The sequence below is a fragment of the Phytophthora parasitica genome (genome assembly GCF_000247585.1).
Source record: "Phytophthora parasitica INRA-310 unplaced genomic scaffold supercont2.20, whole genome shotgun sequence".
In the NCBI taxonomy this organism is placed as follows: Eukaryota; Oomycota; class Peronosporomycetes; order Peronosporales; family Peronosporaceae; genus Phytophthora; species Phytophthora nicotianae.
The window spans coordinates 155,907-173,345 of record NW_008649006.1 but is presented as its reverse complement, the minus strand read 5'-3'; the positions used below and the strand labels follow the sequence as shown (position 1 = coordinate 173,345).

The 17,439-nt window shown below is 53.6% G+C and overlaps 7 protein-coding genes across 8 annotated transcripts in view; 5 read left to right on the top strand and 2 right to left on the bottom strand.

The window, feature by feature from the left end:
• PPTG_22618 overlaps positions 1-2,536 on the top strand; it is a gene marked incomplete at its 5' end in the record, with an annotated part of 3,745 nt that extends 1,209 nt beyond the window's left edge. Inside the window, 2 exons of one of the 2 annotated variants that reach the window (XM_008905474.1) lie at positions 27-691; positions 1,301-2,536. In XM_008905474.1, coding sequence (XP_008903722.1) covers positions 27-691; positions 1,301-1,678 — 1,043 coding nt within the window. In that variant the 3' untranslated portion in view covers positions 1,679-2,536. Of the gene's footprint in view, positions 1-26; positions 791-815 lie in introns of both variants that reach the window. The other variant, XM_008905473.1, reaches the window with a different exon arrangement.
• A 637-nt stretch (positions 2,537-3,173) lies between these two features.
• Positions 3,174-6,845, top strand: PPTG_09993 (hypothetical protein). Its single transcript, XM_008905239.1, has one exon. The coding sequence runs from the start codon at positions 3,306-3,308 to the stop codon at positions 6,750-6,752; it is 3,447 nt and encodes a 1,148-aa protein (XP_008903487.1). The 5' UTR covers positions 3,174-3,305; the 3' UTR covers positions 6,753-6,845.
• Positions 6,846-7,244: 399 nt separating this feature from the next.
• On the bottom strand, positions 7,245-10,776 carry PPTG_09992 (hypothetical protein). Its single transcript, XM_008905238.1, has 2 exons — positions 7,628-10,776; positions 7,245-7,562 (listed from the first exon to the last, which is right to left on the bottom strand). The coding sequence occupies exons 1-2, from the start codon at positions 10,463-10,465 to the stop codon at positions 7,446-7,448; spliced, it is 2,955 nt and encodes a 984-aa protein (XP_008903486.1). The 5' UTR covers positions 10,466-10,776; the 3' UTR covers positions 7,245-7,445.
• Positions 10,777-10,954: 178 nt separating this feature from the next.
• On the top strand, positions 10,955-12,580 carry PPTG_09991 (hypothetical protein). Its single transcript, XM_008905237.1, has 2 exons — positions 10,955-11,660; positions 11,738-12,580. Exons 1-2 carry the CDS (start codon positions 11,115-11,117, stop codon positions 12,374-12,376), a joined length of 1,185 nt encoding a protein of 394 aa, XP_008903485.1. The 5' UTR covers positions 10,955-11,114; the 3' UTR covers positions 12,377-12,580.
• PPTG_09990 (hypothetical protein) lies at positions 12,430-13,996 on the bottom strand. The gene is made up of 2 exons (XM_008905236.1): positions 13,698-13,996; positions 12,430-13,581 (listed from the first exon to the last, which is right to left on the bottom strand). Exons 1-2 carry the CDS (start codon positions 13,771-13,773, stop codon positions 12,530-12,532), a joined length of 1,128 nt encoding a protein of 375 aa, XP_008903484.1. The 5' UTR covers positions 13,774-13,996; the 3' UTR covers positions 12,430-12,529.
• A 19-nt stretch (positions 13,997-14,015) lies between these two features.
• Positions 14,016-15,547, top strand: PPTG_09989 (hypothetical protein). The gene is made up of 2 exons (XM_008905235.1): positions 14,016-14,212; positions 14,272-15,547. The coding sequence occupies exons 1-2, from the start codon at positions 14,143-14,145 to the stop codon at positions 15,276-15,278; spliced, it is 1,077 nt and encodes a 358-aa protein (XP_008903483.1). The 5' UTR covers positions 14,016-14,142; the 3' UTR covers positions 15,279-15,547.
• A 1,056-nt stretch (positions 15,548-16,603) lies between these two features.
• PPTG_22617 (hypothetical protein) lies at positions 16,604-17,164 on the top strand (the record flags this gene model as incomplete). The annotated part of the gene is made up of 3 exons (XM_008905472.1): positions 16,604-16,651; positions 16,813-17,010; positions 17,099-17,164. The coding sequence occupies 3 exons, from the start codon at positions 16,604-16,606 to the stop codon at positions 17,162-17,164; spliced, it is 312 nt and encodes a 103-aa protein (XP_008903720.1).
• Between the last annotated feature and the right edge of the window lie 275 nt (positions 17,165-17,439).

Genomic DNA, 17,439 nt, shown 5'->3' with positions numbered 1-17,439 from the left:
TGTTTCCGGTACACTCGTTCCTGGAGCACTCGTTTCTGGTGCACTCGTTACTGGCGCACTGGTAACTGGAGCACTGGTTACTGGAGCACTCGTTACTGGAGCACTCGTTACTGGAGCACTGGTTACTGGAGCACTCGTTTCTGGTGCACTCGTTACTGGCGCACTGGTAACTGGAGCACTGGTTACTGGAGCACTCGTTACTGGAGCACTGGTTACTGGAGCACTGGTTACTGGAGCACTCGTTACTGGAGCACTGGTTACTGGAGCACTGGTTACTGGAGCACTGGTTACTGGAGCACTCGTTACTGGAGAAGAGGTATCAGGAATGGGAGTATCAGCAAGAACGGGAATGTCATCAATAGGATCTTCTGTCTCCGGTGGTGAAGTTACAGGCGTACTTGTGACAGGTGCCGTTGTGGCAGTCGGTGGAGCACTCGTTGTCGGCGCACTCGTTACTGGTGCACTTGTTATCGGCGCGCTTGTTTCTGGCGCACTTGTAATTGGAGAACTCGTTTCCGGCGCACTCGTTACCGGAGCACTGGTCGCTGGAGCACTAGTCACTGGCACACTCGTTATCGGCACTGGTGTTTCTGGAGCACTTGTTTCTGGCGCACTCGTTACTGGAGCACTCGTTGCTGGCGTTTGTGTTTCTGGAGCGCTTGTTTCCGGTGCTGATGTTGCTGGCGCGGAGGTGGCAGGAGCTGGAGTATCAGCAAGAATAGGTATTTCGCCGAACGGATCTTCTGTCGCAGGTGCAGAAGTTGTTGGCGTACTGGTGACCGGAGCACTTGTTACTGGTGCACTTGTTATTGGAGCGTTCGTTACCGGTGCACTGGTTACTGGAGCACTCGTTGTCGGCGCTGGTGTTTCTGGGGCACTCGTTACCGGTGCACTGGTTACAGGAGCACTGGTTGCTGGCGCACTCGTTACCGGTGCACTGGTTACTGGAGCACTTGTTGTCGGCGCTGGTGTTTCTGGAGCACTCGTTGCCGGTGCACTGGTTACTGGAGCACTTGTTGTCGGCGCTGATGTTTCTGGAGCACTCGTTACCGGTCCACTGGTTACAGGAGCACTGGTTGCTGGCGCACTCGTTACCGGTGCACTGGTTACTGGAGCACTCGTTGTCGGCGCTGGTGTTTCTGGAGCACTCGTTACCGGTGCACTCGTTGCTGGCGTTTGTGTTTCTGGAGCGCTTGTTTCCGGTTCTGGTGTTTCTGGCGCACTGGTTACTGGAGCACTCGTTACTGGCGCTTGTGTTTCTGGAGCGCTTGTTTCCGGTTCTGGTGTTGTTGGCGCGGAGGTGGCAGGAGCTGGAGTATCAGCAAGAATAGGTATTTCGCCGAACGGGTCTTCTGTCGCTGGTGGGGACGTAACTGGAGACGTGGTGACGGGTGCTGAAGTTGCCGGCGCCGCGGTAGGTGCCGCAGAAGTAGGAGGAGGTGTCGTGTCCACAAGAATGGGGATCTCACCAAAAGGATCTTCTGTAGCTGGTGGCGACGTGGTGGAAGGTGCTGTCGTCGTCGTTGGCGCCGGCGTTGCTGTTGGCATTGGCGGTTTATATGTAAGTTCACAGTCTCCTGCACTTTCAGTGCAGCAGATGATATTTTGCTGGTTCCAGGCCGACCATTCTTCCGTGCACGTCGACATACTCCAGCAGTATGGCCCCCCGGATCCTTGATTTGATTCTTCGCAACACCACATGCTCCCTCCATTGGTATATGCGCAACCGTAGTACGCCCTCTGGGTACTGAAACTTGGCGGAGCAACAACCTCAGGATCTTCGAATTGGAGGCGACGCTCGTCATCAGTCATTGGACTCTGACGAGCTATAATATGAGGTACTTGGCTGCGATGAGAACGTCCCTGATCACGATCACTTTCTAGTTTTGCTGCAGTAAACTCCGAGCACACGCGATCTCCTCCCTTGCACTTGTAGCCCCGGAATTGCCACTTTACCAGAGACTCTGGTGTTTCGTCCAGCAGTAAATGCTGCAGCGAAAAGTAGACATTCACCCAAGGCAGATCACGAATATACAAGTCGTCGCTGACCTGCTTGTACATGCCGATGTGTACTTGGCCTGGGACATCCAAGAAGAGATCAACAGCAACCGAGTTCAACACATCTCGAATATCTGGTGAGCGCGCGGAGGCAGTCACCGTGACGGCACTTTGTATCAGTGCCGCGGTAGCTGCTAACTGCATCCGTCGCATTCTACCCGGATGCCTTCAGCGGTGTTATGCTCTTCGGAAAATGACCTTGTGCTACGTTGAGATGTGAAGGCAGCCAGCTTTGATCACATCTGACCCCAAGCTAGGTTCATACGCATTTTACTTCCACTACCTGAGCATTTACGTCGCTTCGTTGCGTCGATTGGGGAAAACATTTCCAAAATGGAACACTCTGCAAGTAGTCGGAGCAAGAGTTCAGTACACCAAAGGCTTGGAGGTGTTGATGGTGCAAGTCATTTACTATTGGTACACAGCTCAACGACGTGTGAGTTCCCTCTTTTTATAATAGTATTTGTTTTGAAACACATTTTTCTTATTGTTAACGCAATCTAGCATTCGCCAAAAAGGGCTAAGGTGACGAGGGGGAGATTCCAGAGTGCATTTCTACATTTTTGCTGAGGCGGCATTGACACCTCAGGAGATTAACTCCGTCCGGCATTGAGCATTCTCGTTGGATACTGATGACTTTCGAAGAACAAGAGGACTCAAAGTGACCAACTAGTACGGTACTGGCCGTTTAACTCGTGCGTTCCCGGAAACCACCGCCAGGCATGCGCACACTGTCACCCCAAGACAAGCAACATGGAGTATAATTGACTCTCGGACTCATTGTATAAATGACATTCGGCCATAATGCCTTGCGTCGTCAAAAAGGTGGTGAACGCCACATTCATAGGAGATGATGATGCCAATGTTTGAACCTTGACTACAAGCAATTATTCACCGCTGCCAGTAAGGACCTAATTATTAATGCATGTATCTCCTCCATGTACCCGCAGCGCGAATTCTACTTCGCGGCGAAGTCGGTCGGATCCAGTGCAACGGCCGTCTGCGTCCAGTCGCTTGCAAGCCATTTCACCAGTGCATCTGCGTAATCGTCACGCTTACAGCAGGACTGTCCATCCTCGCGCAACGACTGACACATCCGTGTCCGCTGACTTTATTGGCTCGACAGTCTCCGAATCAAATCGGCCAGAGCGCGATACGTCCACATCAGCTGAAGCCGTGACAATGATCACCGGCAACGCACAATCCATTTGCCGACGTTGAAGGCACTCGCCGCAGTCCCGATCATCATGTCGACCGCTACCAGCTACCAGATCGAGGACGGCTTCGTGTCCACGTCGGCCAGCACCTCCGTGCTCAAGGCTGCACTGGCTGTGGATGTGCTGGACGAGAGCGCAAGCGACACGTCCACGGCGTCGCTAGTCCTCACGCCGCAGCACAAGTTGCGCGTCGGTCGCTCGGAGCTCAGTGGCCGCGTGTTCCCACGCACCGACCGCTTCTGTTCGGGCGCCGATGCCGTTCTGCGCGTGGCCAGCCACGTGAGCTCCAACGTGTTCGAGTACCCACTGCTCCCGACGGCCGACAGTGCGCAGACGCAGGATATTAAGCGCAACGCCCGTGCGCGTGTCGTGTCACTCGAGATCCGCCCCGGAGCAGCCGATGCTGTGCGCGGCGCACTGGCTGTGGGCGCGTCCTCAGCCGCTCTCATCCCGTCGCAGACGCTGCCGATGTTCCTACCCAGCCTCTTCCAACTGGCTCAGAATGCCGCGACGTCAGCACCTGCCGTGTTCCACGTTGCGTGCGAGGCCATCCGTCGTGACATGGCCATTGCCAGCTCATACGAACCGCTGTACGCGTTGCAGCACTCGGGCGCGTTGCTGCTCAACTCGGCTTCACCCCAGGAGTGCCACGACATGGCGGTCGTGGCCCATGTGGCCGCCCAGCGCCTTCGCAAGCTACTGGTTCACTTCTATGATGGCGCGCGTGTGGCACGTGAGTTGGCCAAGGTGGAGACACTGACGGAGGATTCGCTCGAGAGTCTATCGGCTCTCCACTCGACAGCGCCGCAGGCTGGAGACGTGGTGGAACAGGTGCAGAACGTCATGGATGACCTATTCCACGCTCTGCAGCGTCAGTATCATGTGTACGAGTACTTTGGTGCTGAAGACGCCGAGTACGTCGTGGTGGTCGTGGGCGAGGCCGCTGCGGCTCTGAAGCAGGCGGCGGCCTACGAACAGATGCTGGGCGCCAAGGTCGGTGTCGTGCAGGTCCGCCTGCTGTTGCCGTGGTCGCACAGACTATTCGCACAGGCCCTTCCGGCGACGGTCAAGCGTGTCGTGGCTCTGGAGAACGTGGCGCCCAGTGCGTTGACTTTCCAGCGCGGTCTGCTCACTCAGAACTTGCAGGTGTTCTTCCAGTCGACGCACTGGCAGCCGGTCGTAGAGACCGCCCCTATCGTGGTCACGGGCGTGTATGGCGGCGTGTTCCGTAACTCCACCTTTTCGGTGGGCATGGGCCGTGCTGTACTGTGTCACTTGGCGACGGCTTCGTCTCGCCGCGCGTTCGTTGTGGCTAAGAGTGAGGAATTGTACGATGCTGCTCTAGTGAACGCTGTGTCGGTGAGCAACCAGGCGACCAAGTTCGACGTGGTGTATGGCGAGTCTCTGGAGCTGGAGGGCTCGGCCGCCTACACAAAGCAGTTCCTCTTCTACGGCTTCGATGATGTGGAGTCTGACGCTGCCCGTGCTGGTACCGAAACTAACAAACTGTTCGCGTCGACTTTGGATCTGCTCAATAAGAACCCGGCCACGCGTGTAAACGCCGTGGTGACTCACAGCGCGGGTGAGGAGGCTGCGGAGCGTCCTGTGTCAACACTTGAGGTGCGTGTCGCTCTAGATGGTGGCAATAGGCCCGCGACGTCGGAACCAGTTGAACAGGCCGACGTTGTGGTGGTGACTCGCCCTGAACTACTCGCCCACTACGACGTGGCTCGCAGTGTGAAGCAGGGCGGCAAGTTGCTGGTACTCACGAGCTGGAAGACTTCGGACGACGTGGATGAACGTGCGGCATTCAAGCAGCAAGTGGCTTCTCGTGACATTCAGCTTCTGGTGGTGGATGCTAACGAGCTGGCCACTCGTGTTGAGGACGATGCTGTGGCTGCTGTGGGTCTGCAAACGGCCTTCTTCAAGGCGTCTGGACTGTACGACGAAAATGTGGTGCTGGCGCTGTTGGAGGCTCAGTTCCCCGAGGAGAAGCACGCGACGCTGCGTTCATTCGTGTCGGCTGTGTGGGGCGATGTCTTGACTTTAACATACCCGTCGAACGAGTGGTTGAATGCGACGGATGTGGACGAGGAGGCTGCTGCTGCCAAGCCGTTGACGGCGTTCACGGGCGTGGCAACCAGCAAGATTCCGTTCGCTAGCAGCGCCAAGTCGGCGACGGCTTCGAAGACCAACGGCAAGCGCCGTTCGTACGAGGAAGTATCACGCGAGACCAAGACGGCGTGGCAGCTTATGTTCCCAGACGCGTTCGAAGCTCACCACGGCATGCGCGACCACGTGACGGATCTTGTGACCGTGACGAAATGGGAGCGTCTGACGCCGGAGGACTACTCGCGTAACGTCTTCCACATCGAGATGGACACTACAAACACGGCGATCAAGTACCGTATCGGTGAGGCCCTGGCAGTGTTTGCCCACAACGATGAGAAGGAGGTTGTCAAGTTCCTGCAAACGTACAACGTGGACCCGGAAGCGTTGGTATCGTTGTCTGTGGCGCACAAGAAGAAGAAGGGCGAGGCTGCGGCGGGTCCGAGTGAAGAGACGTTGACATACTTCCAGCTCTTCTCGCACGTGCTGGACATCTTCGGCCGTCCGTCCAAGAAGTTCTATCAGGCTTTGTTGGAGCGCGCCACGGACGAGAAGGAGAAGACGACGTTGACGACTCTGTTGGACGCGGATGGCAAGGACGAATACAAGTGTCGTGTGGACGAGACGGTGACGTTCGCCGAGCTGTTGGAGGAGTTCCCGTCCGCACGCCCGACGCTTGCGGACCTGCTGAAGCTGGTGCCGCGTATTAAGCCGCGCCACTACTCGATCGCGTCGAGCATGAAGATGAACCCGACGAGCGTGCACCTGCTGATTGTGGTGCACGACTGGACTACTCCGGGCGGCAAGTACCGTATCGGCCAGGCGACGCGCTTCTTGTCGGGCGTGAAGGTTGGGCAGAAGCTGTCGGTGTCAGTGTGCTCGTCGGTGATGAAGCTGCCGGCGAACCCGGAGGACCCGATCGTGATGGCGGGTCTGGGAACGGGTATGGCCCCGTTCCGTGCGTTCATCCAGGAGCGCGCGTTCCTGCGCTCACAGGGCGTCAAGGTCGGCCCTGTGGCGTTGTACTTCGGCAGTCGTCACAAGGCGAAGGAATATCTGTATGGTGACGAGTTGGACGCGTACGAGGCTGACGGTTTGGTGACGTACTTGCGTTGCGCGTTCTCGCGTGACCAGGAGCACAAGGTGTACATCCAGGATAAAATCGCAGAGGATAAGGAGATTCTGGCGGACTTGCTGCTGCGCCAGAACGGCCACTTCTACCTGTGTGGTCCAACGTGGCCTGTGGCCGATGTGCGTGAAGCACTGGTGACCTCGTTCACCCAGGTGGGTGGACTAGACCGTCGTCAGGCGAACGCGACGATCGAACGCATGCGTGAGGAGGGCCGCTACGTGCTGGAAGTGTACTAAGCGGTGAAAAGGTGACCACACCTCGTTGTAGTTCGCAAACATTGACGTGCCAATTGATATGCTTTCCTTTGAATTTGCGATTTTGTTTTTTTGACGATACGTCAACTACGTTTGTTCAGAATCTGCAATTCAGATACAGCGAACTTCGATGTGCAAAGCTACCAACGAATGAGTGTGCGGGGTGATGAAGACGCCAGCCGTGCGATACAATCGAGCAATACTAACAACGGATGAATCATCGACTCGATTGGATTTTGCAGCGATGTCGATCACGGCTTCGATAGCTTAACCTGATGCGTAAGACGCAACCATTGCTGCGCAAAAGATCATGTGTCCATACTAGGATACGAGATGAACAAGCAACATATCGCATGTATTGTACTGCTGCTTACAAGTCGCGAAAGCAGAAACTAAATAGAATCTTTACAGGTGCGAGAGAATTACTTACTAGTACAAGCAGATAAGTGTTCTATCAGTCAGGAACGAGAACGTCGGGATTTGGTTAGGTGATTCAGTGAATCAGTGTCGAAAGCGGAAACACTAAGATCAAGGGAGATCCAAATCTTGATATATGCAATTTGTCTACAACATCTACTTTAAGGCAAAAGTATGGTGAGACAGCCAACAAAGTCAGATCGAGTTTTAATGCCATGGTCCAAGCGAAACTCATCGTCTTGATTTTCATCTTCTGGTTTAACTCTTGCGTTGACTGGGGTGCTGTACTTGGTGCAACGGCTGCTCCGGACCATGACCTCGCACCACCAATGCGTAGTCTGGATGCTCAATCTGTGTAGATACAGCATCAAGAAGCTACAGCACAACAAATAATTAGATATCAGCGAGACAACGTGATCAGTGAGACGACAACGTCGTACCTTGGGAAGTCGTTCCAGAAGTTCTTGCCGGTGGCTGTTGTACGCACGCTCCTGTCGAATCAAGTGGCGATAACGTTCGAAGCTGTAGACTCCTTTTTCGCGTCCTAGAAGCTCGCCTTCCTCATAATCACCACCAGATCTATCATCGTTTTGATCACCAGAGAATTCTTCAAACAACTCGAGTGCATGCTTCCAAGAGATACGGGCATCGTCAGTTCCGCCGTCCTCGTCGCTTTCGCTGTCAGACAGACTGGGAATATCCCCTGCTCGCACTGCTAGTGAAGGCACAGTAGTGGTCGCCACATTCCACACGTCTCCGAAAATTGATTCACCATTCGCAGCAGTTGGACATTCTGTAGAAGAAGGGAAAATTGGCTCAACTTGCTTTCTATCGGTAGAGCCAATAAAAATATCCGACGAATAGAGGTTTGCTCCATCCAGCAACCCTGTGACAGACTTCAGTCCGATCTGAGAGTCCTGCCAAGTCAAAAAATGCGTTGGAAGTGTACGAAATACTCGACGTGGCCGCAGCGCGTAACTTGCTTCGGTTTCGCGAGGTCCTTGCAACTCCAAAAGTGGTCGCACACTAGCCTGCGGGCGTAGGAAAACATCGGGCGGCAACATTTCTAGAAGCGACGGCACGGTGTGTTCGATAGTGGAATTATTTGCGGATGATTGGTCAGCCTTTGAAGATTGGACCACTAGCGAGGCAACTACTCCGCACTCGTCCTCAGCGCCTTGACGAAGCACACGAGCGTTTTCCAGTGGGACGTAGGTCGGAAGTGCGGGCAGAGGTAGTGGTTCATGCCCCATCAATAGAGTTTCATCACGAGGCTTGAGTTCCATGAATGTAAACGAGTTGAACTTGAGCTCCCAATCCGGTGGCACATCAATACTCTCACGGTGCTTTTGTGCCGTACTCTCTTCGACTATAGGGAAGCTGGATAAATAATACTGGCATTGGTCACCGTTTGATACTGACCCAAATGTTTCCTGCTTTGGCTTCTGCTTCGATACATTATGCTTTGGTACCTCGGCTGTATCACTACCGGCAGCTTGGGTACTCGACTGCCAGTCCAAAGCAACCTTTTCGCGAACCTGTACCCGAGTCTTGGACCCATCAAGCCATGCATGAATACGATCGAGTCGTTTCTGGGCTCGAAGACGTAGAATACATGTAGATACGGCACGAACTAGACGACGCAGTAAACGTTGACGCCGTGTCCACAGATCGTTCTTGTACGGCTTGAAGTCTGGCGTGTAAGCTGGTATGAAGTGAGCTGGTAGCATTGCTGTTTTAATCTCCGCAGGCAGAAGAGGTTGAATATCATCATTTTTCTGATGCTGGTGGTCTGACACGACTGGCGGCTCGTACAGTACATTGATGAACACTGTGCGGAGATGCTCTCGCTGCTGCCGTGTCAACGCTTGCGAGTTCAACTCTCGGAGCTTCATAAGTTGTGCAATTTGCTTGCGCGATAGCAACCGCTGGCCGAGATGTACTTTGTGGCTTTGGAACTCGAGTGTCTTCTCTGCTTCAGCCACCTCCCGTAATTCTTGAAGAAAGAACATGTCCTTGACCTGTTTACTGACGTGTACTCTTTCCAGATATCCCTCTTCTTCTCGTACAAGGGTTTGGAAGCTGAACGTTGCGACATCTTCGTCTTCATCATCATGGGCATTCCCTGTACCCAGCTTAGCCTGCTCCTCTCGTTGTTGTTGCTGTAATGCACGGTTCTTGGCAATGGCCTTCTTTAAGTCCTTGGGTTTCAGCTTGCCCGGTTCTTGGTTCAGCACAAAAGTCACCCCTGTAACGGAGTTCAAGTTGCGGGGGATTTCGACGCCGCGCACCTTCTCCAGTTCCTCCTCGTCATCGGCTTCGTCGATCTGAGGCTCTTCTTTCACGTATTTCTTGCTTCGAGTTTTAGTCGTACTTCGGGGTGTGCTGGCCTTGGTTGATGTAGTCTGCGCCTCGGAGCGGCGTCCTGGCTTTTCTTTCGATGTAGGAGATGCTGGCGAACTCATTTTCGGCTCTGCAATCTCCACAGTCGAAGTTGCATCTACTGCGGTGCTGGAGGACGAGCCTGTAAGCGTACAGATACGAGGCACGAACCCCAACTGGGAGACATGCAATTCTAACTCGGCACTTGCGGTTGCGTACTGCAGCGGTCGGTACTCCAGCTCAATGCGTGCCTCTCCTCTGGGCGAAATGGTGCCTGTTAATGGAAACACTGTGAACGCCGGATGCGGCTTCGTGACTCGTAACTCATACTCGAACTCCACCGGAACGGAGCAGGTGATGTCAAAAAACTTCCGGGCACAAGTGCCGCGTGCTACAACTCCAAAGTCTATCCGCGTTGGAAACGCTACTTCGTTCACCATCGGATATGCGTGCAATGGGATTAATGTGGCGCCACTGCGAGCGACGTCGGCGCTGGAGCCGTATGCCACTTCTTCACACTGCACTTGGATACAGTCATAATAGTACTGGAACCCTGCTGGGGGCGCGAACGACACTAGAATTTCCTCACAGAGCCCCGCCGATACAAACGACGGTCGATCGGCATTGGCAAATGTTGCTCGGAAACCCTTCTTTCCTGTAGGAAACGTGTAGCGCAGCCGCACTGCTTTGGCACTATTATTGTGGACACGAACACGCTGTTGGACTGAGCGCTCCAGCGCAAAACCGCCGAAATGGACGCTCGCAGGCCGCGCGAAGAGTATCTCGTTGGTCGTGGTGGTCATCGGTCGACGAGCACGCGGCGAGGACACGGGTGACGCTGACGCAGAGGACACCGCGCTGGACGGGCGACCAGGCTTCATCTCGGACCGCTTCATTTGTATCCAGCAGCCACAGCAATGGTATCGTTGCGACTGTTGAAGATCCCGATCCTAGCCACACAAGTGACTATTTTTACAGTCGGGCGACATATTGGAAGACGAAAGTGTCGATGAGATGTTGATCGGCGCGCTGATCTTATCCAGTTCGACAGCACGCGCAGCGAGATCGGTGCGAGCACGCCAGCTAGCAAAAGATGAACCTGTGGAAGGACGGCCGCACTTCACAATGTGAAGTTCACATTGTTGCCGGCGCTGCGACGGTCCCGCCTGGTTTCCAGCAATAGGCGAACCCACGCAGTGCGTTGGGTTGGAACCTGGGACTTTTTCAGTAGGTACAAAATGGTAAAACCTATACATCGTCAAATAACATGCGTTCTTATACTAGGAGGATGTGACTTCATATTTATTTTCACCTTCAAAATACAATTACCTCTATTTATGTATATTAGGTATCTGATCTCGCGGTGGGTCAGGATAAAGGGATAGAGTCGGACTGTGTTCTCTGTTCATAGTCACTTCATCGCCCGCCGCTAACGCGCTGTCGCAGTGGTCGCTCGCTGCGCACTTGCTCTCCTGCTGTGTGGTCCGACCCCATCCAGGACAGCGCTTTCAGTGTGTGAACGACAAGGGCTTTAGGACCATCGCCATGATGTCTACGACGGCGTCCGACCGCTTCGGCGCCGTGGAGCTGACCCCTCGTCACGACCAGCCGCTGCTGGTGCCCGGCTCGGCCGCGCTGGACGCGATGGCGGCGCCTTGTGTCGTGTCTGTGCGGGTGGTGTCCGCCATCGATCTGCGACCCATGCACAAGGGCATTACGAGTAACCCCATGGTGGAGGTCTCGCTCGTTCATGACGATGGTTCACTTCAGTTCCAGCGCAGCGTCGGCTGGGACATGGGCAACGATCTCAAGGCGCCGCCTGGGCTACAGCCGCGCTCTCACAGGAACAGCACATCGTCACTACCCGCTGGAGGCCTTCAGCACGGAATGGCCACGAAGCCTTTCAAGTCTAGGGTGATCAAGAGCTCGCTCAATCCCATGTGGAAGTTCGATGTTGACTTCGGAGATGTGGACACCGATAAAGTTGTGGGTGTACTGTTCACAGTGCGTCACGTCGAGAAATTCGGCCTTGTCAAGAAGGACATGGGTCAGCTGATGTTATCATTGAGAGACATTATGGAACTCAAGATGGTGAGTGGACATGAAAGCAGACTAGAGTTAGGAAATACCGTGACTGATGCTGTTATCCTTGTGCGTGTTATCTACAGCAACCACCGCATGAGCAAGAATTTCATCTGCAGCCAACGGATGAGATGGTCCGCAGAGAGGCACTGGAAGGTCCGAGCAACCGCAAGCCCGGCAAGCTCTTGATTCGATTCAATGGCTACGGTGTACCGTCCAGCTACACCGTTATGACCGACGGCCGGGTGTCCAACATGGTGAACACGCTCGTGACTCACGAGGACGAGTTTGGGCGCAGCTCTAAATCCCTTGTGGTGCACGACATCCGTGCTGAAGTGCGCAAACTCCAGAGTTTCCACCAGACTAAGCCCAGACCTGGTGAGATATGGTTTGCCGTTAGTGCGGACTGGATTCGTGCCTGGCTACTCTTTGTGTCAAAGTACAAGGGCGAAGAACTTCACAGTCCTGGTACTGTGGACAACATGCCGCTCATTTCGGACGATCTGATGGACGGAACATTCCAGATCAAGGCAGGTCTCGTCATTAAGAAGGACTTCCGGATGATCAACAAGAAGAGCTGGGATTACTACCAAAACGTCTACGGTGGAGGACCAGCGATCGAAGTGCAGATCCCAACCGACTGCGCGAGGCCAGCGCAGTGGCTAGCCAGACTCCAGCTAGACGAAGCCGGACGCGTTAATTCTAACTACGTCGACTCGGATTGAGGATTTAGTTCGGCATCGGCGTGCGCTACTACTCCACGTCCAGATTAGTCATTGTCATGTACTACAGCAACGCTTGTTTTATTTAATCACATACATGACGCCACAAAACGATAACTACAAGCGGTTGGATACACATTCAGTTCCCCTTCCGATCTACACGAGGACAGGCTCTTCCGGTTCCTTGGCCTTGCTGGGACTGTTTGCATCGGGAGTGTCTTCAGGCTCTTTGGACTTGGCGAATGAGTCTTCTGGCTTCTTTACTTCGTCAGCTTCAATTGGCGAAGTGCTCTCAGCGTCGTTATCCTGAGCCGGGGGTACTGGACGTACGTGTAGCTCCACTGCACGGGACGGGCGACGCTTAACCAGCTCCTTCTCGATCTCGCCGTCCACATCCAGCTCCAGATCGCTCAGATCATCTTCCCTTGGTGTCGTCCTATTGCTGTCCGAAGAAGTAGATCGACCGACAGGCAAGAAACTACGACGAGTCTTGCCTGAGGTGGTGGACGAAAGTTTCGGTAGGCGAGAGGTTTTCTTACCAAAGAATCCGCGTCGAAGTCTGGCCAACGGTCCAGTAGACAGGGGTGTCTGCTCCACCTCCGGCAAATAGGTCGGCATGCCTTCCGCCACACGAACAGCGTTGCATCGAAGGAAAAAGTTGCGCCAGAAGATTTCCTCGGAGACTACGGGGGTAGGCACAGATTCCACCAACGTCTCTCGCTTCTCGCGCAAGTTTGGGTTGCTTAGCAACAGCTCCCTCGCCACGTCTTTTAGCGTGGCATAGTCGAATACATATTCCTCCTCTCCATCCGCCGGCTCCACGAACGTCCGCCGGTAAATCGCGAGCTCTAGAATCTTCTTCTTCACTGTGACGTTCTCTTTCGTCAGACCATCCTCTGTGCGGACCTCCCAAGGGAATAGCGGTGGCAACTCCTTTTCCAGTTCCTGTTCATTTTCCGGCTCCTCCTCCTCCTCCTGCTTCTCCTTCTCCTGCTGCGGCTTCACCGGCTCCGTCTCGGCTTCGGGCACCTCAGCTTCTGGCTCCTGCACCTCGTCGAGCTGAGACATGGGCGAGAGCTCGTCCTCCGCTTTAGAGGAGGGGACGGTCTTAAGTGTCTGCGCCTTGCGGCCGCGGCTCGTGCTTCGCGAGATAATGGTGGCGATACCGTGCGCCTTGTTGGCCACCGTCCCGACCATCATCTGCAGGTCTGGTAGAGCGATATACACAGAGGATAAACACGTCAGTGGTGTGATGTGGCAGTGGCGGGAGGATGTGTTATTGGCTATAGTGCAGCAGCAATGAGAGGGAGACAGCAGGACGTACTCGCTGCGCTGTGACGCATGCCAATCTCGCTGGCCCGCATGGCCGACATGCCAATCTCGCTCATACGCGTCGCCATCTTCTCGGTCTTGTGGTGGTTAACTGCAGGACGGAGACTGGCGGTGAAGGTCGCTGCTCTTCGTGCAGACGCCGCGTAGTTACGAACGACCAGATGGGATAAGCGAGGCGCTTACAAACAGACATGCATCGATAGCACGGATGGTCTCTACGGACAGTACCGTAGTATTTCTCAAATTTCACGACAACAAAATCAGAGCGGAGTTGAAGTTTCCGCTGTTTTGAGTCAGCTACTTCTTTACTGAAACTGAGTCAAAAGTGTACCTATTGACACGGACACTGTGGGAGTTCTTTCGATAAAAGACCCCGCCGACTTTCTTCCGACCGCGTTCAACACATTTCTTCTCCGACCGGCACTTGGCAAGTCAGTATGGTGCGCTTTCTGCATGTTGTTGCCGCTTCTTCGGCGCTCTGGTCGACAGCGATCTCTCTCGGAACGAGTACGTTTGTCCTGTTCAATTGCAGCTAAACGAGTTCTAACTAACTTTGTCGAGTGCAGACTACAACCATGACGGCAAAACGACGTACTGCTGGCATATCGATGAACCAGCCTCAAACGCCAAGCTGAGCGAGCTGGATCGTACGCAGGAATATTCTGGCACCAACGGATGCCCCGTTGCAATGACGGTCTCGCTGGACGCGACGACGGTCGAGGTGAACACACCTGTGAACGTCACATGGACAGTCGACGCCGATTTTAATAGCGGCAGCAACCTCGTGAATATGACGCAACTCGCTTACGGTCAGGATAGCAGCGGGCGCACGGCACAGATTGTACATTCGAACGTTCACTCATGCGTGTACCAGTCGGGCTGCGATCCCTTTTACGACGGCGAGAAGCTCGAGGACAAGACCTCCAACCAAATTGCGAACCTCACCGACAATGCAGCCGACTTTAAGGACTCGGTGCAATTCAGCAAAGCAGGACCATGCTCTGTGCTTGCACACATCATTATGCCCGATACCAACTCGTCCAAGCAGTTCGCCTATGCTGTATACGTTGAGCTCACAGTAACCGAAGCCAAGGAAGAACAAACAACGGAAGCCCCAGCAACGACCACAAACGACGACGATGGAGGAATCTCGCAGGCTGCCATTATCGGAATCATTGTGGGCGGCGTTGTTGTCGTCGTTGCGCTCGTTGTGGTCGCCGTCGTGGCGCGGCGTCGGCAGGGTAACAACAACGTTGACATGAGCAACTACAGCTATCCTCCACCGCCCCCGTATGATGCAGCGTCAGAATTGTACGCAGTGGACCCGAAGGAGAACAGGACTGGATCCGAAGCTGGAACTGCCCGAGTAACAGGATCGTGGAGCATCCCAGCGAATAGCCTCCCAGCTCGCAGTCTGGATGGCACGAACGGCTCCAACGGATCGCGGAGTTCTCACCCAGCGTCACAGGGCTACGCAGACCGTGATGGATACACGTCTTACGGTGCAGGCTACCGTCCTGTGGATGCCGACGCCCAGCGACCGCGGCGAGTGGATAGCGATGTGGAATTGTAAAGTTTGATGCTTACGTTACATGTGCCTGCCTGACTGCAGAGATAGGTGAAAAATATTTGCGAAGATGTTTGGGCATGCCCCGTCGGAATCTGGCATAGTGGGGACTTGAAATGGCAATAATAGCTTCCAACTTGCGTGGTTGCCAACAGTCGTTTGTGTAAGCCCCTGACGACGTTATGGTTGAATATGATCATTTTTCCGACATTACTAGAAGTTTGTAAAAAGTGTAGCAGCCAATAGAATTAAACTTGCCAATTTTAAACTAATCATTCGACGTTATCAATGAAATTTTATCCAATAGTATAGCCAGGAAAATGGTATTCAGCCCGAAAAAACTTTTTTTTTTTCTTAAAATGCTGGCTGAATACCATCCAACGGACATTGTCTAGGGTACCCATAAATTCGCTTTAGGGTGCGTCTCAGAAAGTAGTATTAAATAGTACTACGTAGTATTACGAAGTGTATTACCAGTGTAGTAGAAATAGTCCTGTTTCACACATCTATTTACAATACTAGTACTTAGTAATACTCAATACGCTGATCCCTAAAAAAACCATGGTCAGACAGTGGATCATGGATCACGCGGCTAATGGATTCACCAATACCCAACAATTTTTTTTAGTATGTCCGGCATCTGCAAGGCGCATGGCGCAAGGCTGTATTGCATCCCGCCGCATGCAACAGATCCTTGTAGTGTAATTTTGTTCGTAGCTTTCCGTTATTGCTTCGAAGAATTCATCGTACCTATCTGATAGGTTGGCCATCTGTGTGACAGCAGTGGAGTGGCATCAATGGTGTCTGCCATAAGTGGGTCGAGCAGTGGACGCCTGCCAAATATAGGTGGCTTATCTGCAGCAGATTCGTCGCGACTAAGCGCGCATACATCCTGAGAGTCGTAGATTTCGTCTCGACACGCAGCCCCAACCTAGAAGTATGTTGTGTATAGCTTGACTTGATTTTTGTATGAATTTGCTGACCATCACTCCTTGGGATATCACCTCTAAAGATGTATCTTGCGACAGAACGAAATGCAGTTCAATTTCGAATCTGCAGCTGAAAGCGGGAAGACGACGACGTCTCCTATTTGAAAGGTGTGTGGATTGACTGTTAAAACATGAGGTACTAATGTAGGAAAGTGGTGCTTTAGTGTAGGAAGTGTTGCATGCGCTTGATATGGAAAATGTGGGACTGATGAACTCGATTTAACATGCAAACCACTCAGTGGACGTTATCCAACGACCAACCACCAGTTTATCTGCTACCACCTCGTAGTTTCCTAACAGCTCTTGTCAGCAACGACTGTTCAGAGCTTCTGCGATACTGTTATGCGGGGCACACGATCGCATCCTGCGACCACAGCTGCGGTCTTGCCTGTGAGTTTCAGCAACTAACTTCTACCAAGACACTACCTCTCTATCTGTGTACATAATCAGTGGTGTACCTGACACATTCTGAGCTCCACTATAAGCGTCACTGTATCTACGACACCAGCGACAACGAGAACACGTTGTCTAATGTCCAGTATTTGCTGCAGCCGAGCTGGAATGGTGAAACCAGTGACACGGGCACGGCCACGCCACCTTGGCAGACACCTGCGCAGCTGACGAAGACGATATGCGACCTCCACCAGCTCACGACTTGCCGTCTGCAACTCGGCGGTGCGCCAGTCGGACTACATCCTCGTCAGTTCTCCTGGAGACGCCTCCCCAATTTCCACGTTGATCTATACCAAGTAAGACCCGTCGACATCGCAGAGACGAGCCGTGCTCGTCGAGAGGCTGCCACGCCCTACTCATATCCGAAGCCACGGCACCGCTCAGACGCCCAGCGCCAAAGCTCCACTCGCAATCAAGGATATCAGGGCGTTGCAACCTGGTGTCACATGATTCTTTGCGGTCTTTGGCTTCGTCGCTGCCAAGCGATGTTTTCGTGCCAGCACAATAGCCGGGGCGCATTGCTCACATGCGTGCTCGTTTACGGGGGCGTGGAATGTCACGCATGAAACGCGCACTTCCTTTGAAAAGTGTAACAATGGTGCAGACAAAAAGCCTCAGCCCGAAGGGGCTGCTTTCGCTTGCCCTTGGCACGACCAGACTCCACAGTTTCCACATGTTCACGTAATGCATATGTTCACGTAATGCATTAGCATTTAACTGCTCTC

What these genes read in the sequence shown, in the direction of transcription:
- PPTG_09993 (XM_008905239.1), top strand. Translation starts at nt 3,306, where the DNA reads ATGTCGACCGCTACCAGCTACCAGATCGAGGACGGCTTCGTGTCCACG.
- PPTG_09992 (XM_008905238.1), bottom strand. Translation starts at nt 10,465, where the DNA reads ATGAAGCGGTCCGAGATGAAGCCTGGTCGCCCGTCCAGCGCGGTGTCC. An exon ending in TTCTGGAACGACTTCCCAAG is followed by an intron (nt 7,563 to 7,627) that starts GTACGACGTTGT and finishes GTTGTGCTGTAG; the next exon opens with CTTCTTGATGCTGTATCTAC.
- PPTG_09991 (XM_008905237.1), top strand. Translation starts at nt 11,115, where the DNA reads ATGATGTCTACGACGGCGTCCGACCGCTTCGGCGCCGTGGAGCTGACC. An exon ending in ACATTATGGAACTCAAGATG is followed by an intron (nt 11,661 to 11,737) that starts GTGAGTGGACAT and finishes TGTTATCTACAG; the next exon opens with CAACCACCGCATGAGCAAGA.
- PPTG_09990 (XM_008905236.1), bottom strand. Translation starts at nt 13,773, where the DNA reads ATGGCGACGCGTATGAGCGAGATTGGCATGTCGGCCATGCGGGCCAGC. An exon ending in CATGCGTCACAGCGCAGCGA is followed by an intron (nt 13,582 to 13,697) that starts GTACGTCCTGCT and finishes TCGCTCTACCAG; the next exon opens with ACCTGCAGATGATGGTCGGG.
- PPTG_09989 (XM_008905235.1), top strand. Translation starts at nt 14,143, where the DNA reads ATGGTGCGCTTTCTGCATGTTGTTGCCGCTTCTTCGGCGCTCTGGTCG. An exon ending in AGCGATCTCTCTCGGAACGA is followed by an intron (nt 14,213 to 14,271) that starts GTACGTTTGTCC and finishes TGTCGAGTGCAG; the next exon opens with ACTACAACCATGACGGCAAA.